At 37.9% G+C, this 27569-nt stretch overlaps 3 protein-coding genes across 6 annotated transcripts; 2 read left to right on the plus strand and 1 right to left on the minus strand.

Moving 5' to 3' along the window:
- Positions 1-1218: 1218 nt before the first annotated feature.
- Positions 1219-7726, minus strand: LOC109082311 (opsin-5-like). The gene is made up of 7 exons (XM_042762320.1): positions 7360-7726; positions 5810-5897; positions 4995-5157; positions 4433-4560; positions 3236-3374; positions 2953-3148; positions 1219-2147 (listed from the first exon to the last, which is right to left on the minus strand). Exons 2-7 carry the CDS (start codon positions 5895-5897, stop codon positions 1647-1649), a joined length of 1215 nt encoding a protein of 404 aa, XP_042618254.1. The 5' UTR covers positions 7360-7726; the 3' UTR covers positions 1219-1646.
- Positions 7727-16660: 8934 nt separating this feature from the next.
- Positions 16661-20304, plus strand: LOC109082312 (transmembrane protein 115-like). Of its 3 annotated transcripts, none has more exons than XM_042762356.1 (3): positions 16661-17018; positions 17650-18554; positions 19157-20304. In XM_042762356.1, exons 2-3 carry the CDS (start codon positions 17698-17700, stop codon positions 19383-19385), a joined length of 1086 nt encoding a protein of 361 aa, XP_042618290.1. In that variant the 5' UTR covers positions 16661-17018; positions 17650-17697; the 3' UTR covers positions 19386-20304. The 3 variants fall into 3 exon arrangements, with proteins under 3 accessions (XP_042618290.1, XP_042618288.1, XP_042618289.1); XM_042762355.1 differs by having other exon boundaries at positions 16663-17018; positions 17518-18554; XM_042762354.1 differs by having other exon boundaries at positions 16661-18554.
- A 1072-nt stretch (positions 20305-21376) lies between these two features.
- On the plus strand, positions 21377-25538 carry LOC109082310 (rho-related GTP-binding protein RhoA-B). Of its 2 annotated transcripts, none has more exons than XM_042762362.1 (5): positions 21377-21529; positions 23537-23694; positions 24107-24227; positions 24378-24508; positions 24713-25538. In XM_042762362.1, exons 2-5 carry the CDS (start codon positions 23539-23541, stop codon positions 24884-24886), a joined length of 582 nt encoding a protein of 193 aa, XP_042618296.1. In that variant the 5' UTR covers positions 21377-21529; positions 23537-23538; the 3' UTR covers positions 24887-25538. The 2 variants fall into 2 exon arrangements, with proteins under 2 accessions (XP_042618296.1, XP_042618297.1); XM_042762363.1 differs by lacking the exon at positions 21377-21529 and adding an exon at positions 21624-21642.
- Positions 25539-27569: the final 2031 nt, after the last annotated feature.

Here is a 27569-nt window from a genome sequence, read left to right on the forward strand (position 1 = left end):
TGGCTCAGAGAGCTGTATGTTGTCCCACCCAGGAGTCTGTTCACAAATGCAGTGACACATAATTAAACATTTAGTTTAATTATTGGTGTGTTAGAAGATTCAGTCATGTTGTAAATCATTTTGAAATGGATTATGTGTATTATCCTTCAGAGTCAGTCTTTACCAAGCTAATTTACAGAAAGACATAAATTCAGATAAATGAATACACAGAAAGGCAGCAACCAAGCAGAGGAACAGGACAATGCAGCATCATTTTATTCATGCATCTAGTATTTGTCCCCATTAAAATGGATTACACATAAATAAATGATTAGTATTTTTGTTATTTATATATATATATTCATATGAAACTCGAGGCAGTGTTGTATTAAAGCTGGTCTTACTTTCATTCTCCCCACTGAAACCTAAAATGTTGTTGTATTTGAACAGTTTCCAGAACTCATCAACATAGAAGAAATGTCCTGAAAACCCTCTCGGCTGGCTATAAAAGCGTCTCTTTTAGAGATCGACTCTCACATCCCTTCAAGCAAAAGTTCACTGAGTGATGGATTGAGCACAGTGCAGTGCTGTAAGCGCTATTGTGATTGTATCTACTGAACTGTATCTCTCTCAGTCAAGGCCGTAGGAGAGAGCTAATTGAACAATATAGTTAATAGATGCCAGTAAAGGAAATAGTTTAGCCTGGATAAATGATTAGTTATTTTTTACATAACCCATCTCCTAGTCAAACATCTAACTATAGTTTAAGTCAGAATTTGGATTGTTTTGCTTTGCATGTAACTGTCAGCATGCAACTCTGTCAGAAATCTGTTTGATCTGAGGGACAAGTCTGTCTCTCTCTGTGTGCTTTGTTTGAATATGGGGTGCCTCAAGGCTATTTCACTGAGCTATTTGCTAATCTCGTTTTTCCACCTCTCTTTGTTTTTAAGGATGTAGTGACCCATATTGGGATAATTATTTGCTCATTACACCGTACAATTTTTCCCCCACTCAACTTCATCAACCACTGGTATTTTACTACCATTTCCATTCAGATTAAGTACTTTTGTGCTTTAATGAATCCATTTGCGACAGGAGTGGTGGGCGCCGTTCAGCTGGGAACAAAAAAATAAATAAAATTTGTTGTGGTGTTTTTATTTTTGTAATTTTTTTGGTGATTTGGAAAACCCACCAAGAAAGTTTTTTTCTGAACCTTTTCAGTTGTAATACTCCTCCTGTTCCAGAAGATGTCAGTCTTTGTTCAGTAAGTGACTCTCACTGGATTTACTACACATCATTTACTTTACTTTATTCATCAATTAATAAATCACATCATATTTTGTTGTTTTCGAGGCTTGCTCACACAATGACTGTTTATGCAGAACACGTTATGCATGTAAAGCATGTTGACATAGAAAACAATTTAAAAGCATGACATTCTGTGTGAATTGCCATTAAGTATGCTTTTTACATCTTAAAAAGAAGTGGATTTGGTTCAGTAAACATTGGTGGAATTTGCAGGAAGTCTGAGGCAGCAGATTTTCTTCCTTTTCAGTTTCAGTTCTTCGTCCTTGTGTTTGGGAATCTAAGGACATCTGCGATTTTTACACGATACATCATCCTCTCCTTCCTTACATTTCATGCAGTCTTTCTTTCTTTAGTATCTCTCACAGGAGGTTGTTTTGCATTCTGTCAGTCAGTTGTCTCACTGGTATTTCACTCTGAACGGTGCCCTCTAGAATACGCACAGTTCTCTGGGGACTCATTTGCTGAAAACAGGACCCCGCTTCTGCATAGACATGACATGCCCCATAACTCTCTGTCTGTCCACTGGAAAAGGGTGTGGAGGTGCTGGCATCCTTACTGTTGCACTGCTGAAAGTTCTTCACCTGCCAGTCCTTTATTCCTGGTGTGGGACTGGCCTTACTATGGCTCAAACAAATCCTTTGGCGGATGGTTTGAGTATCATTACTCAGTGATTTGCGAAAGTTGGGTTTGAAGAGAAGATAAACCATAGGGTTGTAAATGGTGGAAGATTTGGCCAGGATGGCTGCCAGCGCAAAGGCGGTGGGAGGGACCTGCTCATTGGCGCTGAAGGCAGCCCACATGGCAACAATGGCATACGGGCTCCAAGCCATAAGGAAGCCGATACACACAGCCACTGAGAGCTAGAAAGAAAACACGCCACATACACTTAGTCGACATGCAATTAGATAAAATGATTTGTTTTTAAAACATTTTAGATCATATTTTGACCTCTGTAACCCATATTCTATCTTCCACACACATTTAAGAAAGAATGCATTCATTTGATCAAAAGTGACAGTAAACACTGCTAAAAATGATTTTCTTAATCAGTATTTTTGTCTTGTTTTCCAGAATCCTGAAGAAAAATTCCGAACTGAACTGTAGTGTTCTATGCAATATGAACAGAAGCTGATATTCTTTTAGTATCAGCATTACTGCTTATTTTATGTGTCTGTCGATGACCCAGTTCACCAAATGTGTGTAAATGTATGCAATGTACACATATGTTCTAAGGGGACATTTGTGTGCCTTAATAATCAACATTCAGCAGCAGCATTATTCAACAGTGCAGCACTCACTGCCAACAGCAAAGTTACACATGGATACAGTATACCAGGGCTTCATGACACAGTTTTGAAAAATAAGGCTGGGACAGTCATAGGTACAGTCAGCCCATGTTCAGAGGACAGAGGACGGGTAATCAGCATTACCTTTTGAGGGACATTAAGCACATACTCAGCAACAGTATCACGTTCGTGCTGTCTGCTCCACAGGGCAATAAAATGTTATATTTGCACAGTGTGAAAGTGTGGACGCCACATGTGCTTTTGTACACTTTTATCTCCCAGGGGTTGATTTGTATTAAAACGAACAGCTTTATTGTGAAAGTGTGGGGTCAGTGTGTGCTTTTGTAAACCCTACAATGAACCCATAAAGCTTACTTACCTTGACAATAAGTGTGTGTGCATTGGCCACTTTGGTTTGTGGTGAGACATGCTGTTGAATGGCTTGGCGAGACCCCCTCACTGTGAGCAGGATGAAGGTGTAAGAGAGGATGATGATGGTACAGGGAAGAACATAACAAAAAATAAAGAGACTGATGATGTAAGACATGGCAAGGGGATCATGAGATGGAGTGTACTTGGAACATACAATGATGAAAAAGCATGAATGCAGAATCTGTTTGCGTACATTTAACATATTAATGCTAAAATATTTGTGGTCATACCAGTTTATGCAGCAAGCGGTTCCGTACGGTTCTGGCCCAAAACTCCCCCAGTGGGCCAAAGGTCCCACAGCAAAGACAGACACGTAACACCACACTCCAACCACCATCACACAAGCGTGGCTCGATGAAAATTTGTTACCTGTGTAAACGAGGACTGCATGAATAAATATTTTGATGAAAAATGGTGTGACTGATCAAAGTGACTAATTGGTCCAGCTCTATGATTCTCCTGACACAGGTCAGTGTTGGAATTATTTTAATTTCATATCCCACAGAGACAGAAGGAAGAAATTACCTGCTGTTTCAAGCTCCAGCAAGCCCTAAATGTACACTCATTATATGCTCTTCTTCTTCTTCTTTTTTTTGGTTAATTTGTTTCATTTCTCTGTCTCTCCTATATTATATCTAATTTTCCCTACATGTTTTGTTCCACTTGTCCTCTCTTATCTTTTTGTATCTTTCTTCATTTTTGTGTCTCTTTCCATTTGTTTTAACCTCCTATTCTTGTGTATTTAAGCCAGATGGCCTTTTTAATTCACAGTGAACCGATTGTGACAGTTTTAAGAATTTTCAGACAGAACACGGCAATAACAGTCCAAAACACTCAGACCTGATTCCGCTGTTTGAGATTAGACTTGATAAGAAGTAAAAAAAAATTCTAATAATAATAAAAAATGACATTCAGGAGAACAGTATCATTTTGGACATGTTAACTGGTCATGTTAACTGTTCATATTTTAATCTAGAAGAGGCCTAGAAATTGTGATTTACTATGACCAGGCCTATCCAGGATTCAGATGCAGGAACCAAAATGACCAAACACCTAATCTGAGTAAAACTTGCCTTTGACAAGTAAATGAAATAGAGTGGGCCACTCAGGAGTGGGCCAATAACTTTATTCAGAGATGCAACATTGTTTAAAGTGCAGTCAAATTAAATACATATAATTAAAGATAAATACATCTGTTTCACTGGCATCTGTTTTACTGTTTTGCTTCACAAAAACAAAAGTATGAGTAACAAAATCACAATGCTTCTTCGTGTTATTTAACAGGTGGCATTTTTCCAAAAGACAGAGACTCACCTAATCATTATTCCATGTTTATAATTAGAATATTGCTTAGAAAAGCACAATATCACTTCATAATGGTTTATAAAAGAATAGTTTAGTTAAAGGGAGACAAAAGATCATTATACCATAATTTGGGACACAGACTTTAAGGCAGCATACTGACGACAAAGCAGTCAGGTTTGTTAGGCTGCATAAGCCAAATAAAACCCCGCACACAGCATAGCACAGACATGCTACCTCCCCAAACAACCACCTACAGAGAAAAGAGAGAGAGATCATTTTACTGTTTTTGCTGAAATACTCCTATTCTTTGTTTTTACTTTAAAACCATGATACTTTACTGAAAAATACATCAAACAGTAAAGGCTTGAACTATACATCAAACATAAGATTGAACTTTAAGATGTAACTAATAAACATAGAAAACACAAAATTATAAAACATGTTCATACAGTAAGTGTTAAATAGCGGCATTTAACTATATTTCCATTTTGAAAGTCCCATGTGTTCAAACAAGTCAGTGAATCGTATATTTTAACAGTGCATTTGAATTTATTTTTGAACCTTGTATAAAAACCGAAACACTAAAATCAATCAGACTGAACGCTACAATGTGAAAGAGGGGCAGAGCATGCATATATAACTTTTTTGTCTCTATTAGAGTAAAACTGTGAAGCAGGATCTCACCTGTGTGCAAGAGCAGAAGGAATGGCCAGAGGAAACAGGAACAGGGTCATCCCTAAATCACTCACAGACAGGTTCACGACGAAAAACTCTGCTGGCTTCAGAGATGACCTCTTACGGTAGGCTACAAACAACAGCATGCCATTTCCCAGGAGTGACAAGACACCTGGGTGAGAAAAAGAGATCTATCCATCAACCTATTCATCTTTTCATCAAAGTAGCTATTGAAATTTGTAAAGCTGTATTGAAAATGTGCCCCTGACAGTGTGACATCTCCATTCCATTGCCGACAAACCTGTCACATGAAGACACCATTTGATCCTAGAGCTTAGAAATGCTAAGCAAACCCTGCTAGGTATGGTGTCTCAAGTAGTCTAGAATAACAATGATCCTTATTTCTTTTAACAGACTGAAGTTGGATCAACCCATGAGCTTCAATAATGCAAGCAATTTGTCAGCAGCATCAGGGGTATAATTAAAGTTCTAAAGAAACATTAATATCAAGCTGACCAGAACTATCGCAAATATCCATGCCAAGTGGTCTCAAAAAAAAAAAAAAAAACTTTACTTTATCAGAGTAGTTCTCACTTACATTTAAAGGCATAGTAGGCCACCCCATTCTCTTTCCCAAAGTAACTCTATATGTGGCCATTTCAAGAAAATAGATTTTAGAATATTTGATCATCTTCAGGACCATTTGGCCAAGGTGGAAACAGGCAGGGTAAGAAGCAGAAGGAGGTTAATGGCAGGTTGAGTTTTGTCCTGCTCTGATGAAACCACATTTGAAGATGTTGAAGATCAGAATATTATGGACTCACAGAACAATGAATAAAGTGATCCCATGAGGATGTCGTGCTGTCTGGAGATTGTGGATACGAACAAGGCTGTTTCTGACACATTGCCCATCTGTGGGGAAGAAACAGAACGTGTCAGATACAGTTCCAAACAGAACACATTTCTGTTCTCAGATGCATTGGTTTTAGATTGTGAACTTTTGACTTTTTTTCTTGTGTGGAACACAAAAGGAGATATTTACCAGAATGTCCATGTCCTTAGTAAAAAAAAAATAATTGTTCAAGTCAGGCTTTGAATAGGTCTGAGTTACAAACTTCTTAAAGAAGTTGTGACTAAAAGTCCCTCTGAGATGATTCATATTCTAATTCATGTTTTTCCTGGAATAGTTGAAAAAATGACACCTCGATCTGATGAGGTGGTTGCGATTCATTTTTCTATTTCCTCCTCTCTGTCAGTCTCTTCTTGACATACTCGTCGCTCTTTCTGACAGATCTGTTAAGTGTTCAACACTTCAATCAATTAACATTTGGCTGAATTTAGACCTTTAAATTTAGCAGGCAAATTGCCAGTATTAATCAGCCAGTTATTTAGTTCTGGTTGAACAGATTGACTGGTCAGTTGTGTGTTCATTCATACTGTGCATGGTCAGTGAGACAGTCTAACTGACCAGGCTGGTAAACTTGTTGATTTGGGCTCTATGAACAATTGCATTTTTGTCTTCTTTTTGTCTTTTAGCGGGTGTCTTTTATAGCATCACCCTATACGTGGCACAATTACTACTTTGTACAATTTATAGACAATTTATACAACTACTTTATACAATATTATAAACTACATTTTTATTTGGTTGTAATCTGCTAATTCTTTGTGGCTAATATAATCATAATGCAGTAGTTGTTATTTTTTAAAACATTCAGTGTTGTGTTTCAGTAAAGAACCTTTTGTGCACTGATTGATTCTGTGGATGTTAAAGGTTCTTCATGGAGCTATAGATGCCAATGAAGAATTGTTTTAAAGTCATTTTTAAGAGTGAGAATAAAATGTTTTAAATAAGCCTCAAAATGTGAATTGTCTTCCTCATTTTCTCCCTGATCTGTTTTTGTTCAGACAACAGACATTTTGGTTTGGATCTATTTGACCTAGGAAAACCTCTAGACTAAAAACAGAGCAGGATTTTTATTTCAACCCTTTTTGTATTGTCATTTTCACCGTATACATTTTCTTTCTCTCTGTCTAGAGTCCTTGATGTATTAAAGCAGACAGCTCATTTTGAATTAACCTGCTGACTGCTTTTAAACCCTAAAAACACTTCTAGATTCCATTTCTGTAAAGATGCACATCTCCTGCTGCCATGTCATTTATTAACTCAAAACCAGACTGTTACAATTGACAACTTTTCTTAATAACTGTTAATCCTCCTGACCTCTCTTCACTTAACCTCTCCTGATATTTCCAATCCCTTTTTTGAGCTAAAAAGATGAACATAACTTTTTTTGGATGCTAGTGATGTACCCAGCTCGGTGATGCCTATTTTAGACGATCCTATATTTCCCAAACCCCAAACAGAACTTACCTTCCAGGGGTACACACGGGCTTGACTACTCACATGGAGTCCAGGCAGAATCCAAAGTATATGGCAAAACTCACATGCACAAACAGAATGACAGAGAGACACTGAAAGATGTATATCCCCAAATTCAGAGAGCTTGAGCTCTGTTGCTCGGTGCTGGAGGATGAGTAGGTGAATGGTGGTCAGTCCGCTTTGAGAGTGAGCAACTCTACAACTGATTCTTGATGTGAAGGACTGACATAATCCGAACAGACTCAGAGTCAGAAAGCCACAGTACTGACGTCTGATGTTGCTTAGAAAGCACACGCTCTCTGCTACTGGTCCTGTCGCTTTTTCTCTCCATCCCTCTCCTTCTCTCTCTCTCTCTCTCTCTCTGCTCTATTGTGTATTATCCCGGTCCCCTTGTTTCTGACCCTCCTCCCCACTTCCATTTTATGGCTAGACACTTTCTCTCTTTGTCTTGCTCCCGTTTTTTATTTTCATTTTTTACTTCACTGAAACAGACAAATTTTCCTTACACATACAGACCTTATTCTTACACAAATCTTAAGACTGTGGTGTTTGTCTGACAGCTTGGAAATTGTATTTTTATTTTTACAAGTTTCATACTATTAAAGTGAGATTGGTGTGTATGATAATTTTATTTGATCCAATCAATCTATAATTGTCTCTTCTTTCTCTTGCAAAGGTCAATGATAGCATTTTCTTCTGGCAACAAGAAGCAGGCATAGCTTTCCAGAAATCTTTTGCATCAACCTGCTGCTAAACAACAAGAAACCAGAGTCTAAAGTTGGATTTTTACACTTTTCTTTTCAGTTCTTTGACTGAAAAGAAATGCATCAGCGATGCAATTAGTTTCCAGAAAAAGAAGAAAAAAAAAATTGTTCATCAAGACAATCCAAAAAGTGTTCCGGGGTTCTTTTGATCCGACATCCAAGACATGCTTCAAAGCAATCCATCTCAGTGCATCCCATGCATTTTTAATAGAATCTGAACTGCGGTGGAGATTACAGCAAGAAACAGCCACCTACGATCAGTTGCTTTAGAAAGGGAGATTTTGGACTGGCAAATGATGTATATTATATCATAACTTCATAATCCTTCATAAACATGCATAGATGAGCAAAACTTTCAGGATTAGGCCTGAAATGAGCCAAGGATATCTAAAGGAACACTATCAAAACATATCTGTATTCATTGATACAATATAAAATCTTATAAAATCCAATTCCTATCACTAGTTTCAGCTGAATCACTAATTTCATCAAAACACTATCAAAGAGCTACAATGAAGGTTTTTTTATTTTTTTTATTTTATTTATTTATTGCTCAAATATCTGAAGGTCTAAACAACCAGAATTATCTCCTTTGACTTCCACAGATCTAACAAGCAAAGACAAGGACATTACCCCCTCCCAGGGTTCAGGGTGAAAACAGGGTAGCCTACTGTAACTGTAGGGTAACCAGAATGACTGCATGAAGCCGAGAATAACAGGGAAAAGAAAAGATGGGCAGATGGATTGAGGGAGGGAGGGCTGATGATGAGATGATATGGCAAGCTTCAGGACGATCGAGCAAATTTTATGCATTTGAAAGACACACATGATCCCATGCAGACATATAGACTTCAGTATATTGAAAATTAAACATATATACGTCCATAGGGATAAACATGTTTTTTCTATTGTTGGTGTTAAGATGTTGTTTGTTGAGGCTTGTTTCTGTATATTCTCCCTGTTTGTGCTTTCCTATATGTATATGAAAGTATTTATGTACTGTAAGTATATATATACTGTATATATATATGGGGGGGGGGGTTCTTTTAACTTTCAGTTTGTGAATGTTAGCCAGTGTTTTCCCTGTTCATCAGCACCAATTACATCTGACACAAAATTGCTAAAGCAAAAATAAAAAAGTATATATTTTATAAAGCAAAATTATAAAACTAAAAATAAACCATCTAATATATACATAATTTATTATAATAAATTATATTGAATTATATTATATATATATTTTACTGACATACCATACTTTGGCCTGTATTAGATGCAATTCTGAGGCTAGATTGTTAAGCCATCCCGAAAATTGTCTTTTGTTTTCAGAAGAAAGGAAACAGCATGATTTGTTTTCACTAATTTCCACCACCTTGTGTAGCAGCTATCAATACAGCAATGCTCTCACTTATGTCACGCACAGATGGAGATGATTCATTGTTAGTTTTTGATGTACATGCATATCTGCCTGATGTACAATTTTGTGTTGTGTTCCACTGCAACTGTTGGAGGAACATTTAGAGGTAAATTGATGTAGAGTTTCTGTTACAGTATGGTGTATCATCTGCTCAGGAAGAACAGAACAGCAATCTCCTCAATTGAAAACCAGAAATAAGTAGTCTAAATCAATCAATGAAAAATGCTTTTTGGATACTTGTTTGGCCAGCTGGTCAGCACAGCCATTATGCCGCAAAGGCAAGATGGATGTTGTTTACAAAGAAAAAAAAATGTTGCCCATATATCCCAACTCTGTTGTGATCCACCTCATCTACAAACCCGATTCCAAAAAAGTTGGGACACTGTACAAATTGTGAGTAAAAAAGGAATGGAATAATTTAAAAATCTCATAAACTTATATTTTTTTCACAATAGAATATTGATAACATATCAAATGTTGAAAGTGAGACATTTTGAAATGTCATGCCAAATATTGGCTCATTTTGGATTTCATGAGAGCTACACATTCCAAAAAAGTTGGGACAGGTAGCAATAAGAGGCCGGAAAAGTTAAATGTACATATAATGAACAGCTGGAGGACCAATTTGCAACTTATTAGGTCAATTGGCAACATGATTGGGTATAAAAAGAGCCTCTCAGTGTGGCAGTGACTCTCAAAAGTCAAGATGGGCAAAGGATCACCAATTCCCCAAATGCTGCGGCGAAAAATATTGGAGCAATATCAGAAAGGAGTTTCTCAGAGAAAAATTGCAAAGAGTTTGAAGTTATCATCATCTACAGTGCATAATATCATCCAAAGATTCAGAGAATCTGGAACAATCTCTGTGTGTAAGGGTCAAGGCCGGAAAACCATACTGGATGCCCGTGATCTTCGGGCCCTTAGACGGCACTGCATCACATACAGGAATATACTGTAATGGAAATCACAACATGGGCTCAGGAATACTTCCAGAAAACATTGTCGGTGAACACAATCCACCGTGCCATTCGCCGTTGCCAGCTAAAACTCTACAGGTCAAAAAAGAAGCCATATCTAAACATGATCCAGAAGCACAGGCGTTTTCTCTGGGCCAAGGCTCATTTAAAATGGACTGTGGCAAAGTTGAAAACAGGCGTTTTCTCAGACGAATCAAAATTTGAAGTTCTTTTTGGAAAACTGTGACGCCACGTCATCTGGACTAAAGAGGACAAGGACAACCCAAGTCGTTATCAACGCTCAGTTCAGAAGCCTGCATCTCTGATGGTATGGGGTTGCATGTGCGTGTGGCATGGGCAGCTTACACATCTGGAAAGGCACCATCAATGCTGAAAGGTATATCCAAGTTCTAGAACAACATATGCTCCCATCCAGACGTCATCTCTTTTAGGGAAGACCTTGCATTTTCCAACATGACAATGCCAGACCACATACTGCATCAATTACAACATCATGGCTTGATAGAAGAAGGATCCGGGTACTGAAATGGCCAGGCTGCAGTCCAGATCTTTCAACCATAGAAAACATTTGTGCATCATAAAGAGGAAGATGCGACAAAGAAGAGCTAAGACAGTTGAGCAACTAGAAGCCTGTATTATTCCTAAACTTGAGCAACTTGTCTCCTCAGTCCCCAGATGTTTGCAGACTGTTATAAAAAGAAGAGGGGATGCCACACAGTGGTAAACATGGCCTTGTCCCAACTTTTTTGAGATGTGTTGATGCCATGAAATTTAAAATCAACTTATTTTTCCCTTATGATGATGTATCCAGATGATACATTTTCTCAGTTTAAACATTTGATGTCATCTATGTTGTATTCTGAATAAAATATTGAAATTTGAAACTTCCACATCATTGCATTCTGTTTTTATTCACAATTTGTACAGTGTCCCAACTTTTTTGGAATCGGGTTTGTATTAATTTCATCTGAGACCTGTTCTGGACGCATCCAAGAGATCATTATATCTACAGGTTTTAAAATAGCAGACATTCAGTGATCCAGTACTGGTTTGAACTTGATCCAGTGTTAAAAAATTGACATAATTGAATAGAATTCTGGAACCACAACTGCATTAACAGTTTGGAATGAGAATCCATCAGGAACTGCTTCCAAAATGAGCCAGAAGATGGAGCTCCTACCTTTTAGTTTGTGATGTTTTCCATGTAGGCTAAATATAAAAGGTTTAACATATATAGTATATGATAAAATACATTAAATTATAGTGCGTTAGTGCTGTTTTCTTTTCATGTTAAAATTTCTGTTTCATACATTAATTTAATTGTTTCCCATAATTCACAATTCAGGAAAGATTAGGAGCACTTGCAATGTTCTAAAAACTCAAAATGTTTTGATAATCTTTTGACCAGATACTCTGACAGAACTTCAGTTGCATTTTATGTTTTCTAAAAGTGTCAAGATGGTTTTTATTGACAAGAGTTCCTCTGTTGAATTGAAAGGAGAAACTATGGCTGATGTGGTTTTTACAGAGTGCTGGTCTTGATTGCCTGGTGTTATCACCACGACTGTCTCAAAAGAACAAACGCAGGAGGTTGGAAGTACTTTCAACTGCTGCTTTTTTTTCTTTCTGATGACGTGCATTGTTGAGTAATGCTTTGGATGTTTTGCAAGAAATCAGTGAATTCTAAAATGAAATCAGGGGGTTTGTTATCCCTGATCTCGCTTTCATTTCTTTACTGTCATTGGAACAGAACAGGGCAAAATGCAAACAAAACATAAAAGTCCAGATGGGAGACATGACCTTCAGAGACAGTGGAAAGCCAGGTTAATTTTAGTGATCTTGTAGCAGACAGACACATACTGAGCTGCTATAAAACTGCTTTAATTGGGAATGCCTGGTCTTGTCTGGTCGATGGCATCAAAAGATAAAAAACAAGAAAAGAAAAGAAAACGCCAATGACACAAGCCCACAGCACTGTTCTGTTCACTTCTAGTGCATATCACATGATCACATGATATCAGTGATGCAGATTTTATTTTATACTATATATAAAAAGACATTAAAGGGCTAGTTTACTCAAAATGTTATAAAAAAAATTCTGTGGAGCCCAAAGATGGTTTTGGAAATTGTTTCTACTGTTTTTGACAGAAATGGTTAAAGAGGATGGAGCAAAAAGCAGCAGATTGACAGCAGCTAATGAGAGTGATAACAAGAGGACAACAGATGAGTAGTGCGATGAATGCTGAATGAAAGATGAAAAGATGCTATGTGATCTGGGACTGACAGAATTGGAGAGGACAGATAGTGTGAGTGTGTTTTCACATGTGTTTGCATTTGTATGCGAGTGTATATTCAAAGTCTCGGACAGACAGCAATTTTTAGTGGCCTTGATCTTACTGGTCTCCACATTCTCTTTCTATCTCTTTTCTCCTTGCTTCTTTCTCTCACACTGAAATGCACCACACACATTTGTGTCTCCTAACCAAGTGTTTTCACCAGGTGTTGATTCGTCATGCTTAGATGTGCTGGGTAATTGTGGCACTGGAGGCAAACGAGACAGGAGAAAGAGCTCCTTCATAATGCAATAAAAATTAAAGAATGCTGTCAGAGGGTTACAAACTTCCATTTCCAAGAAATGTGACATATTGAATTTGTAAAAAGATCCTGCTTAGTATTCAGTGTGTGTGTATATTGGGGGTTGGGCAGCAGCCAGTGATCTCCATAAGGAAAATGGTTTTATGAACATACTAAATAATGACATAATAAAAATCTAAATTAAGGTAGGGTTATATAGGAAATAGAAAATATCACTAGCTTAGTGTGTGTTTGGGTTTTACATACATTGTGGGATCCAAATGATCTCATGTTGAATGACGTTATGATGATATTAAAATTATATATTTCTTTAAAATAAATAAATAAACAAATAAATCTAAATGTTATAAGTGAATTTAGTAACAGCATTATAATGTAGTATAAAAAAAACAGCTGTGTTAAGTATTATTTATACACTATTATAGTATTTATTTCTATTTTTAAGCTTTTATTTTTTAATAATTTAGTAAATATTTTAGAAAATATATGTCTATTTAACTTTTATTTTTATTTCAGTTTTATTAATTTTAGTTCTTCATTTTAGTCTTATTTCAGGATTAGGATTATGTTAGGGTTTTGTTTATTTTATTTATTTATTTTAGTATTATTTAATGCATTTAGGTTTTTCATAAATGTGGGGTCCAAATGATCCTTGGACAGTAAAACATTTTGGATACCAGATGTTCCCCACAAACACAGTAAACTGTAAAAATGAATGATTTAGGATTGGCGGATAGAAAAAAACAGTCGCTCAGTATATAAGATGGAAAGTCAATGGAAAGTCTTTGCCATGATAGATAAATGTGTGTATGTGGTGCCAGAATGGATGACTGGACATAAACCGTTGAAATTAAAACCATACTGAATTTGTTGAAGAGCTAAATCTATGTAAACGTCAGGAATGTTTTGTGTGTGAGAAGATGAGAACATGTTATCCTTGCTGGCTTAAGTATCACTGTCTGCTCTACCTACCTGTGAGGACACAACATGTGCAACAACACCTGTCAGCATCCCAGCGGGTACACAAGACCCCAGCTGTACAGGTGAGAGCAGGTGAAGGAGCAGCCAAGACCTTTTTGTACATGGTGTTCTTCACAAATGAGGTCTCTGTATATAATACTGAATAAGCTTTTCTGACTCTGATGGAATGCATGATATTTGTGATCACTTCTAGAGATGCACCGATCGACCGGCCTGGGACTGGAATTAGCCAATCAGCCATTTAAACAAATCAGTTGAATGAATGACTCACTCATTAAAACTACTGGTGGTTTGATCATATTTAAGAGTATCATTGCATTTCCCCCAACATTTATTTGTATGTTTGAAAAATATGTAAAACATCAATCTTATAAAATTATTTGTGCATTTAAAGTGTTGTGGTGTAAATGCATTTATGCACCTCAGCTTCAGTCTGTGTAAATACATCTAACGCCATTTCAGATGCAACTTATGTTTCCTCAGCAGTGGAAAGATGGAGTTTGTTGATACTGATTTTATTTGAATGGTAACAACTCTCTTGTTCTAACTGATTTAATTGAAACAAAGTAAGAATTTGACATAAACGATGACACATTAAAACGTTTATTGACCATTTAAAAAAACATAGTGGGAAATTATGTCTGTTTTGTTACATACAGCAAATTATTTTCAGTTAATTGTTTTTTCTGCCTCTTTCCAGTCACAGAGCACTTTATTTTGAGAGCTGTTTAAGTGAGTGAACATTTGTAACTTAGTCCAGATTGGGGGAATTGTATTGTTTAATAATTTCTTTTATTATGTAAATATTTTTTGCATTGGAATTTGCATAGATTTTTGTTTGTATATGCTGTCAAATAATAGTTGTTAGAGAGAAAATAGGAATCGGCAAAAATCGGTATCGGCAGGTCACACTTGCAAAAAATGTAATGATAATCGGGACCGAAACCAAGAAAATTGCAGTCGGTGCATCACTAATCACTTCAGTACATCCAGGGGGCAAGGAAGTCGACCGGAAGTTGAAGTCGGCCGCGTGCCGCCATCTTGTAGCAGAACTTCACTTGCGTTAGCATCCCATTGACTCCCATTCATTTTTGCGTCACTTTGACAGCGAATAACTTTACATCTGAGGCGTTTAAAGACTCCATTTGTCCATTATTTATTTCTAAAGATACACGACAATGTATAAAGGGCTCCATTACCTTCTATGTTACATTATGGCCCCGTAGAAACAGTTTTTGTAAAAATAGGCTAACGATTGCGTCATAACCACTCGACTCTCTGTCGCACAGTAGAGAAATTACCGTACAGACAGGAGGAGAAGCTCGCAGGCAATCGGGGAGACGTCAAGAGATATGGCGTACTGGCGTTACATTTTAAAATACTATACAAAATAATTAATCAGAATACTTACTCCTGCTCACTCAGGCCAAAGAACTCACCGCTCAAACTCGCCGTCTCTGCAAGATTAACGATGGCAGTTTGCACGCACAGCTACTTGAAGGTTTACATCTGTCAGACAGGTTGCTGACGTCATCAAGCTTAGTTTGAGTCTGCGCGTCAGAAACGGAAGTTCTAAAAATCGCTAAAAACGGGCTTCACTTGTCTCAATTGAGTTCCAATGGGGTCGCTGTGTCCATTTCTTTTACTGTCTATGAGTACATCACAAGTAGACTGGGCTCAAATAAGCTTCATACTAGTCAGTGTGAAATGACTTTTGTCTGCCACCTAGTGGACTAGATAAGACATTGACAGGTAGTTATTGCTTAAAACTAACTAATATCTATTTTTATTTTTATAATTTTTTTAGTTTTAGCTATGTTATCCAATATTGATTACTATCTTTTTCAATTTCAGTAGTAAATACGTAATATTTACTCCAATAATGACTAGTAACAGTCTTTTTTTTCCTGTTTTTTTTTTTTATTGCTATTGCATTGTTAAACAATTACATTGCTATTTTAATCAGTTTATATTCATAGAAGCAAGTCACTACTATGAATATCTGAATATTTTCTGGTAACTAAAAAACATAGTAGCTAATATTGTGTGATGAATAATAGTTACTAGTAAATGTTTGGTAAAAAAAAAATTTTTTAAAAAAATAAAAATGCGATCTCATTAGCAAAAGTTCACGGGCAAAAAGGTCCATTGCTTATTGTCAATAGTGTAGCGTTGAAGCACCGCTCACACAGAAGTCACTTTCAAACCAAGCAGCTTCGATTTCGCAACATGAACCTGTTGCGAAACCTGCGGGGAAACCTTCAGCACCTCACACGAAAATCCTGGATCGCATTGTATTACTGACTGAATTTCGCTAACGATAATTCACCCAACACCGATGAACGTGAAGCTCACATAAATAATGGAAAAGTTTGGTATTGGGGTTGCAAAAGAATAATAAGGCTACTTTAATCAACTTGTAGCAACCAACCACTAATTTATTTCTAGAATTAAAGAAACATACTAACGTTACTGGTAGCATAAAAATAAATACTGGTCAGGTGAAATAAAGAAACGAATTGCCTTTTAGCGTTCATTTGGGGAAAAAATGCATTTCCCAGCAGTCTTAGCTTAACAATGCCGTAAACGACACGCCCAGTCGCAAAGCTGGACGGTGACGTTTGCAAATCTGATGTTTGTGCTTTGTGGCTGTTTGCTGGAAACGCCACACTATCAAACAACAAAATACAAGCTTAATTCAGAAGAAATGTCGACGTTAGGATACTAAAAAGACAAGCTGGGACGTTTGTTTCGGATTAACACTTACTGTCTTCAAACCTGCTACCTGGAGGCCTGTTGTGAGAGGAAATCCCCGGACTGAACTGCGACTCCAGGCCGCTTTGAGAGGACATGCTACCGGAGAGAAAGCTGTTCATAGCTCGCCTTTCTTCGCGTATTTTACCCATAAAACCAACGGCAAGTGCCTGAACCAAGACTAAAAGACTTACATAAGACATGAAACTGTCTAACTGACATGAAAGTGTGTTAATTTAGTTCGAGGAGGTGAGGTTTATGGAGTGTTAGCAGACGGTGCTCATAAACGTGTACCGCTAGAGTAGCTCGGGTGATTCTGATAGAAACGCGTAAGTGATGAATTATATGTTAACAACTCGCAAACAGGAAGACCTGAGCAGGTAGATAGTCAAAATAATGTTTTGTCAGTAAGGTTAATTACTTATTTAGAAAGAAAGTTACCTTGACTAAGGCTCTATATTTAAAAGTAATTTGTGTGCATACTGGAAGATCAGATTATTTGTATTATTTACTAGGTAACAATATTATTTAAACCAACCGTTTTTTTTATTTTAAATTTTTTTTGAGAGAGGTTAAGATCTGCTCATCTCACCACAAGTGTTACAATCACCTGTAAGACCAGTGTGAGGTAATACTGTCATTTTCTCTCCACAATCCTCAGCTAAGACGCCATCCCAAAGTTGCTTATGTTGCAGAGCCTCTGTTGATGAGGTCACACTGCTTGCATGTTGATGTCTGGGTGTCATCTCCTGGTTGTGTCCCTCATATTTGACACAAGCTGCTGATTTCGTAGGCTTGCCATTTCTGGAGCGTTTACAGCTGAGGACTCGAATCCGTCAGGATGAACCGTTACCTCCCAGTGGCACGGCAGCACTTTCTGAGTGCCCTCGCGAGCACGAGCGTAGTGGTCAAGTCCATATGTGCTACAGTGATCCTGCTGTACCTGCTCTCCTGGGCGGCTAACACCCCTTACCTGCTTGGCGTCACACCTGGATTCCTTTTCCCACCAAACTTCTGGATTTGGACACTTCTGACCCATGCGGTGGTGGAGCAACACATTGTCGGGGTGGTGGTGAACATTGCTACTGTGATGGTTGCTGGACGGCTTTTGGAGCCATTATGGGGAGCGCTGGAGCTGCTGATCTTCTTCGCCGTGGTAAACGTAGCAGCCGGTCTTTTATCTGCACTGTCTTATCTTCTCACCTATGCTGCGACCTTTGACCTGGACTACCTGTTTGCCGTACGGGTGTATGGCGCGCCCGCTTTTCTGGGGGGTGTTCTTGTAGCGCTGAAGCAGACTGCAGGAGATACCACAGTGCTTCGAGTTCCTCAAGTACGCTTGAAAGCCGCTCCAGCACTAGCTTTGCTAGCAATAGCCGTCCTGCGGCTAGCAGGGCTACTGGACACTTCAGCTCCACTAGCAGCATGCGGGTACGGTGCTCTGTCCGGGTGGGTTTACCTGCGCTTCTACCAGAGGCACCCTAGGGGGCGTGGAGACATGTCGGACCACTTTGCCTTCGCCTCCTTCTTCCCAGAGGCGCTCCAGCCGGCAGTTGGCTTTGCAGCCGGGCTTGTGCATGCTGCCCTTGTGAAGATGAAAGTTTGCCGTAAGATGGTGAAGCGATATGATGTCGGGGCTCCGTCCTCCATCACCATCAGCCTACCAGGCACAGACCCACAAGACGCAGAAAGACGGAGGTACGTTGATTTAATTCTGAGCAATACTGATAAGCTGATATATATTTTCACGGTATGGCTGATATTAACATTATGTACTATTTCTTCTAATTATTAACTAAAATTAATTGTTTTAAATGCTGCAAATGAATTTAGGATTCACAACTTTTTAGTGTACAATACTAAAAATATGTTTAGCTCAGTGTTATTTTAATATTATTGATATGCAGTTATAGTGTTTATTAATATTTTGAATTAGCTTTTATTTTTATGTTTTCAGTTTCCAAATAATTAAAAGTGAAATGAAAACTTAAAATATAAAGATAAAAGTACAAGTAACAAAATTACTACAACTTAAACTACAATTATTTTAGTTTTAGTAATTTTCCCACCTTCTGTTGTCATTTTTATTGTTTTTAATTGATCTGTTTAGCTTTCAATTGTTTTTATTTAATTTTGTAGTTATTTTAGTACTTCATCATAATTTTTCATCACAAGTTTGTTGTTCATCTAATATTTATATTTTATTTTCAACTTTATTCAGTAAATGGTTTAGTACATTTAAAACAAATCTTTGATATCGACCAGTGACCAATATGGTACTGACATATTTGTGCATACAGGCAACTGGCATTGAAAGCTCTGAATGAGCGTCTGAAGCGTGTGGAAGACCAGTCGGCTTGGCCCAGCATGGAAGATGAGGAGGATGATGAAGATGAGGAGGTGCGAACGGACACTCCTCTCCTTTCAAGCCGAGAGACTTTGCCACCAGCACCCAGCACCACACAAAATCCTACGGGACAAAAGGAGTCCAGCATCATAAGTTTTGAAGATGCTTCGACCCATTCATAACACACAAAGACACACACACACAATCCTTCTTTTTGTCCTGCAGAGTTCACTTTACCCTTAAAATCACAAATGCTACTGGAGACATCTCACACACACACATTATCTTGGTAATGTTTTACATACACTAACGAGGAGTTGCCACTAAATGAATACATTACCCAAACAAAATGACAAAGACATCCATACTCAGTTTTTCAGCTCTACAAAACCCCCTGGACTAGACTGTCACATAACATCTGCAGTGCTCCAGTACTTTTGCTTTGTAAAAATATCTCTCCCACTGGCCTCTTGTGTAAGGTTTTTTGGGAAGTACCATTTCTGAATAAATGCTCTAATGGTTGATGGGATTCCATTTTTTTACGTGTATCGAAGACTCAACAAATGTTTATGGGTTGCCTTTTTATTTTTTATTTTATTTTTTTTATTTTTTTTGGCCTTGTATCAGGAAGAAAAAGGCAAGATTCCTGATATTTATTGAGTAGAAGATGCAATTTTTTCCTCTTACTGATGTAACCGCATCAATAGAATGTCGGGAACATCAAGGGTGGGTTTGCTAAAGACGAAGAATGTTTATGCAAATTTGGGACTTTTCAAAGAACATGTGATCTCTAATTTAAGGTTCTGCTCTCATTGATAATGATGTGGCCCTGGGATTTCCTCTTGTTAGTCATTGTGATTTCATAGGTGGAGGCATAGCGAGGAGAGAGTTAAATACAGTCATTTCAAAGATATTTTTGTTCAGAATAGTTTGAAATGATAATAGCAATACAGAATCTGATTCTGTCCCGTTATGCCCTTTTTCCTCATCTGTGCTTAATGATCTTTGTTTATGTGTTGGCTTTGATAAGAGTGTTGCACTCTAAATTATGAGCTTGCATAATGGACCTGTTTTTTTATAAAACACAGATTGTCTACACAATGTGACTTGAGTTTCATTTAATGAATATTATTCTCTGGAGAAACCTGATTATTTTACGATTTTTGATTGGGGTTCCTGAATTTTTCACTAATATTTTTTTTAACCTTTTTTCTTTGCCGTTTTTAATAGTAATTGTTTATGTTTTCTCGTGGTTCCTAGGTGTCAGCCTTGATGCTTCTCTCACAGTCTTATTCTCTGATTCAGGTTTCAACCCAGTTTTTTGCTCTCTCCATCTGTAATAAAAACTGAATGAAGAGCACACCTGTCCCAGAGGACCTTATTGATTCAAAACATTCAATGAGTGCTTTGTTATTCACGTTATTTGTTAGTGTTTATATCTCTCTGTGTATATATCATTCATTGGAGTCCGTAAGATTGTTGTTTTTGAAAAGTCTCATGCTCACTAAGGCTGCACTTAATTGATAAAAAAATACAGTAACATTGTGTGTGTGTGCATATATATATACAATTCAATATATATGTCATTTATTCACCCTGAACCATTCAGCCATTTGACTTACTGCAGCACACAACGATCTTGTTAGACAAAAAATATGCCATAAAAGTGGATGGTGACTGAGGCTGTCGTTCTGGTTAGCATCTTTTTTGTGTTCCACAGAAAGTCGTACAGGTTTGGAACAACATGATGGTGAGTAAATGGAATTTTTCATTTTTGAGTTCCTTTAACGGGTGGGTTTGTTTGTAGACTGAAGGTATTGTAATGTAGCACAGTTGCCGATAGATGGCGCAACAAACACGCACCATCGTTTTTCCTCATCTAGCGTGAGGGATGTCCTATGTTCAGTTTGAACATAATATTTAATGCTAATTACATTTCAGGTGATATATCTTGTATTAAACAGTATTTTTATAGGGTTTGGGGTTGTTTTAGGCTGGAAAAAGTTGGACGTTGGTTAGATAATAGTCGCCTTTCGTTCCATGAACGAAACACACAAGTTTAGTTTTTAACTTCATACATAACACAAAACTGCCTTGTGGTGGTTAGGGTGGTCCGTCTCTTATAATGATTCATTCATCCACCGCCAAACAAACTCTCTTCAACGTGCTCGCGCAGGCGTGGCTCGAGCTCGTGCACGCAATCCCTTCCCCCTTCTGAATGCCCGCGCTCTGCGCGTGCTCGTCAACGGTTTATTGTATCGGATAGAAGAGGCGACGGAGCTCCACCGCTGGTATAAAACAAAACGGCTAGCCATCTAAACTACAAGTAAGATTACTTTTTCTTCACGTCTCTGTGTTTATACAGCTATTATAAACTTTATAAGCTCAATTCGTCGCGGAATGGTTGTTTTAAAACTACTTTTTTGAGATCGTGAAAAGGTAAGCGCTCAGCGACTGACCATTCGCCGCTTCCGCAAGCAACCGCCGGCCGGGAGTAGCAGCTCACCCTCGGCGTCCAGATTTGTAAATCCGTTTAAAAATGTATCCAGGTATTTAGACATAGAAGAGACCTTTGAATTGTGTGGGGAAAGCGGTAAAGTTTACACCCAAGTGTTTGTTCGTGAATATATTCGATCTTACCGGTAACAGTTATATATGTGGTGAAGCTGTTTGTCTTTGTTGATTTGAAGCGGAGAGCTAAAGCTCGACTCAGACGCGCATAATCTCAGATTTAGACGTAACTGGAGGATTATTGATTTTATCTGCCTATAACTGTCATTGTTCTTAAGTGATTTTCAATATTCATTTACGTTGATAAGATTAGTAAATCGTTGAGATTATAATCTTATTGGTGTATGTTTTATTGACCCCTGTGATTTATCTGATTATTGAAAATTTGAAATGTATAAATTTCATCTTTGGTGTTGTTTTATTTGGTAGCACAAAGAACTTTATCGTTTTATTCTGATCATTTACCATGATTTGCTTTAGTTTGATGTTAAACACTGTTAATGTCCAGGTGAGCTGCTTATGTAAAATGTTTTTTTTTTTTTTTTTTTTAATTGTAAACAACAGTACATGCAGTCAGACACAATGATCCAAGCATATTTTATTTCAGTTAGCTATGATATAGTAACAGTCTTTTGTTTTGATGCATGAAATTTTCCCGGTGACTGTTAGAAGTCATAGTGAGTAATGTTTCTATTAATATGGGTCTATAATCCCATATAGTGGTTTGAAATTCCCATTGGGCCTTATTTACAATTTCCATGACAGCATAAGCAGAAGACATTTCAGGGTAAATCTTTCATAAATATTTGTGTCAAGTGATTTTACAGACGTTTGTATACTGCAAGTTTTTGTTTCTTGAATTAAGTTTCATTGAGTCAACAGGTGCCATCCAGACTAATCTGTACTAACACTTTGAATAATTCACTAGCCTTACTGTTATCATGCAGTTACCAGGAGGTCCCAAAATCATGTGCCCACAGACAACCCAATGAAGTTTGACTTTTTGACTTCCATGAGGATATGAGAATAATAGTTTAGGAGGTGCTGATAAACATCAGATTCATCTTCAGGTGTACAGTATTCTTGCCTGTTATCCAGGCCCGCAGCCCGCACAGGATCTCATAATGATGCACATCGTGTCTCCTTTTAGGTAGGGGTGAGAATATACCACATCGATGTATGTTTTAATATAGTGGGTCAAATGGAAGACAGAACCAACAGTTGATATTTAGTTCCGAGGCTTTGCTGCTATGTGTGTGTGTCAGTGTTTAATCTACTGTCCATATGAGCTTCTCTCATCACCACGGGCCTGTTCATCAATAATGTGGGCTCTGTTCTGTAGCTGCCAGCTTTATCTTGGCCACTGGGGTGCAGCTTGCACTTCAAAGACATCTGTCCCAGTTAACAGACACTTCCAGATCTAAACGGCTGTTCTGGATCAGAAAATGAAGTGCCGCATCATTTTGATGCGATCGGATGGGTTGGTTCTGCAGTGGTCATGTTGAAATGACTCTGTTGAAGGCTTGTCGGATGTCACCGTTGGCTGTGATGAGCCAACTGAGGACTCTGAAGTCTCTGAACCCTGTGTGGCTTTGATTACTGGGCCTGAGGGATGGGTTGGTGTGTATTTACAGGACTTTATAAAGGTAGAGGACTATCACGAATGGCATCGTTCACATTAGAGTTTTTATTCTGCAGGAAGTGACATTGAAAAATGAAGTATCCCAACATTATGGCTATGGCGATTATTCCAGTTGCTGCTGCAAAGATGACTGCCAGCGTAGTGCTGCAGTATTTAACCATGTTTATGTGTCTTTTGTAGGTATGGCAGCAATTCGCAAGAAGCTGGTGATTGTAGGAGATGGAGCGTGCGGTAAAACATGTTTGCTTATCGTGTTCAGTAAAGACCAGTTTCCTGAAGTCTATGTCCCCACGGTGTTTGAGAACTATGTCGCCGACATTGAGGTTGACAGCAAACAGGTGAGCAAAACACACTTGAGAAATACAATGTGCATAAATATCATTGTTCCTGCTGTTTGTAATTATGTTTCACTCACTGAGGTCATTTTATGCTGGTTAAACAAACAATGGTTTGTAAAATGCAGATTCTCAATAAAGTTTGGCTCATTTAAGGTCAAAATATTGGCTATTGAAGCACTATGTGTTCAAGTAAACCCCAAAACCTAGTTTAATAGGCTAAATAAGTATTTGCCTGTCAGTTGGAGCTCTTGGAAGTGGCTTTAATGTGAAAATATTGACCTGATTCACTTTCCTTATTTAGCTTAACATACTGATGGCACTTCCATCTGTCTTTTTTGCAGTGCAAGTCCATTATGATGGTTTGGGATGTTCTGATGTGTGTTTGAGCTCAGTGTGTCTCTTTGTACAATAGGTGGAACTTGCTCTTTGGGATACCGCAGGACAGGAGGACTACGATAGGCTCCGTCCTCTTTCGTACCCAGACACTGATGTCATTCTTATGTGCTTCTCTATTGATAGTCCTGACAGTTTAGGTAAAGATGCTCTCTTTGGTCTATTGTTTGTGTACCTTTCTTACATGCACATGCTCAAATTACACTTTATTTTCCAATTTTCTAATGAAGCTGACTTCTAGTCGGTTTTAAAACTCCAGAATTGACCTTTGATCTTTGACCTCTGTGTAGAGAATATTCCAGAAAAATGGACACCTGAGGTGAAACACTTTTGTCCTAACGTTCCCATCATCCTTGTCGGCAACAAAAAGGACCTACGGAATGATGAACACACACGCAGGGAGCTGACCAAGATGAAGCAGGTAAACATATACAGAGTATTCGCACAGGAAATAAATGTTTACTGTCACTCTTCTAATGGATGTTTTAAGATAATTAGTTGTTAGTTTTCCTTGTTTCAATAAAGAAACATGTACAATATTTGATCATTTTTACTATTGGCATAGACAAAATCAAGGCACAAATATTTTGTACTGACAGCATATTTTGTGTTGACTGCCCAATAGGAGCCCGTTAAAGCAGAGGAAGGGAGAGACATGGCCAATCGGATTGGAGCATTTGGTTATATGGAGTGCTCAGCCAAAACAAAAGATGGTGTTCGGGAGGTGTTTGAAATGGCCACTAGAGCGGCGCTGCAGGCACGCAGGGGAAAGAAGAACAACAAATGCAGTTTGCTGTGAATACTCGCCATTGGACTCTGTGCCCGTATTGGGCCTCAGTAAGAGTGTGTGAGAGGGGCACACTCCTATTTACACAGTCGTACACCCCCCTCACATTCGCCAAATGCTTTTGAGACAGAGATCCCAGAAAAAAAGCTTTGTTTTGTCTCTCTTTCCCCCCTTTTGGTCTTATATTTTAAGTCATGGAGATGTTTATCAGTATTTAAGAGAACTTGGACAAATGGGACTTTTTTTTATGCTTTACCTGAATTTGTGGTATCATTCAAGCTTGCCCATCTGCCAAATGCTGACCCTGTTGGCTGATTGGAAAGGTGTGATCCTGTGAGCTGCCAATCAATACTTCAGCCCATCCCTCATATGCTGGGCTTTTTTTCTGCAACATGAAACAGGGCTGAACTTGATTGTTTCTGTATGTATGAATAATTTTAAGGTTTTCTTTTAGATCAGGGCAAGATTGGGGTTTTAGAACAAAAGTACATAATAGCTCTTTTAAAGCAAAAAAGGGGCATGGGGTGGGTAGGGGGTTGATATGTATACATACCTGTACATATGAACGTGTGTATTTATATGTACACACATTCAGGACTGGAAACTGTATTTGTAAACTAGACTTGGTAATCTTGTGTAATAAAATATGTTCTATAAAGAGCAACCCTGTGCGTGTGTGTGTGAGAAAGAGAGAATGATCAGATGCATGTGTAAACCTTCAGAAACTAGCAGAATGTAAATGATACTAACAGAAAAAAAACAAAACATTTTGTTCCCCCTCCCTTTTTGTAAGTTGTTCTCCAAAACAATACACTTCTGTTATTTACTTACTACAAACCTGCTATTCATAAAGTGTAGACATTTTAAAGAATGTTCACACTTCTCTTTTTTTCATGAAATAAAAGCATGTGTTAATCAGAGACATCAATGGACTCCATGCACACTTACTGCCTATGCATTTCTGCTAAAATCAGTATTATCCCTAGCAAACTGCTAGTGGAGAACTATTTGTTATATTTCTAGTAAATGTTAAACTATAGTAAATGTGATATTTTAGTATATTATATGAAAACAGTTTAATTATGAGATCTAGAAGCTTTAATTACCTTTAGATCAAAGGTGGATTGCATCAACATTGTCTGTCGTGTTGTGACATATCCCTGATGTCATTTTTCTGTTTAGTTTACTCATAATTTCCAAACACTGCTCCACCGGACGTTGCAGTGATCATTGAGGCTAATTGCAGAAGCAATTCTGCATAGAGTTCATAAGTCTGTACCACAGAATTCATCATTTTAATAGATTATTAGTGAATGATGACATTTTGGTCCATTCCTAACAAAAAGTTATTGTATGACACTTTTTTTCAGCAAAAGTTGAGTAGATATTTATGCTGTTTCATTATCACCAATTATTGTACGCATGCACACAATACAGAACTCAAGTCAGTTCCTAGTGTAAAAACAGGAACCATTCACTCACCAAAAAATATGTAGATTGTGACATCATAATCTGTTCATAGAATATGTGGAAAATGAGCCTTAGGGTGTCATGAAGACTTAATAGATGACAAGACAGTTGCTTTACAGGACTGGAATGAAAGAGTTTTAACAGAAGTGGAAATCCTGCTTTCATTTTGTTAGTGAACAGTATGTTCTGTTTTACTCTGATGACTAAGCCTCTGCACTCCAGCTAACGCTGAGAGAGCTTTCTAATTCAAAACTTCGTAAAGAGGAACTGGAATTATTTTGAGTTGCCACCCACTGGATAATCCGGGCTTCAGAACAGCTCGATGAAATTCTCCAAACCATCTTTATTAATATGATTAATGACAGTGTATTGGATAATTCTCGGATATTATGCAATATAACACAGCCTGCTTTTATTTAACTGTTGAGGAAGGAAGGAAGGAAGTGCTCATGCAGCCCCCACCCCCAGCGGGCAACACCCAGACCCGGGCTGGCTGAAAAACTCAACATCTTGCCATTTTCTGTCTGTCTTGAGAAAGACTGCGCCGTGACACGGGACCGAGAGAAAAGGGGCCGCCGCCCTTTCGCAATCTCCCTCTCCCTCTCTGTATCTCTCGGAGAGCTTCAGCCTTCCCCGCTACTGCTGCGTAAGTGCAGCGAGCCTAGCTCGAACGCCGGGGTTTATATATGCTCCTATTTTTAGCCCCAGCGCATGAAGCTATTTTTAACCAATATGAGCTCATCGCTTTCCTGCTCATCCAATCAGAACGCGGAGGTGAGCACGTGTGTGGGCGGGAAGCACAGACAGAGAGAGAGATGAATAAACGGACAGCTGATGGAAACCGGGCTGGAAGTACGGGAGCGCGCAGTGCCCGGCGCGTTCTCGGGGTTGTAAATTTGAAAATGAAATAAGAATAATACATTATTGTACAATAATACATTATTAAACGATATATTATTATATTCTACAATTAATATAATAAAAATATTAACTATATATATATATATATATATATATATATATATATATATATATATATATATATATATATATATATATATATATATATATATATATATATAAACACAATACAATAACATTTTAATAATAAGAAGGTTTATGTCATTCAACATATGCACTATGTAGTTCCACGGTATACCATAATAAAATGGTATTAAAGCATTAAATGGGAAGATGGCAAAAGGATAGAGAAAACGCTGAGGGA

The sequence above is a fragment of the Cyprinus carpio genome, chromosome A8, assembly GCF_018340385.1.
Source record: "Cyprinus carpio isolate SPL01 chromosome A8, ASM1834038v1, whole genome shotgun sequence".
Taxonomy (NCBI): Eukaryota; Metazoa; Chordata; class Actinopteri; order Cypriniformes; family Cyprinidae; genus Cyprinus; species Cyprinus carpio.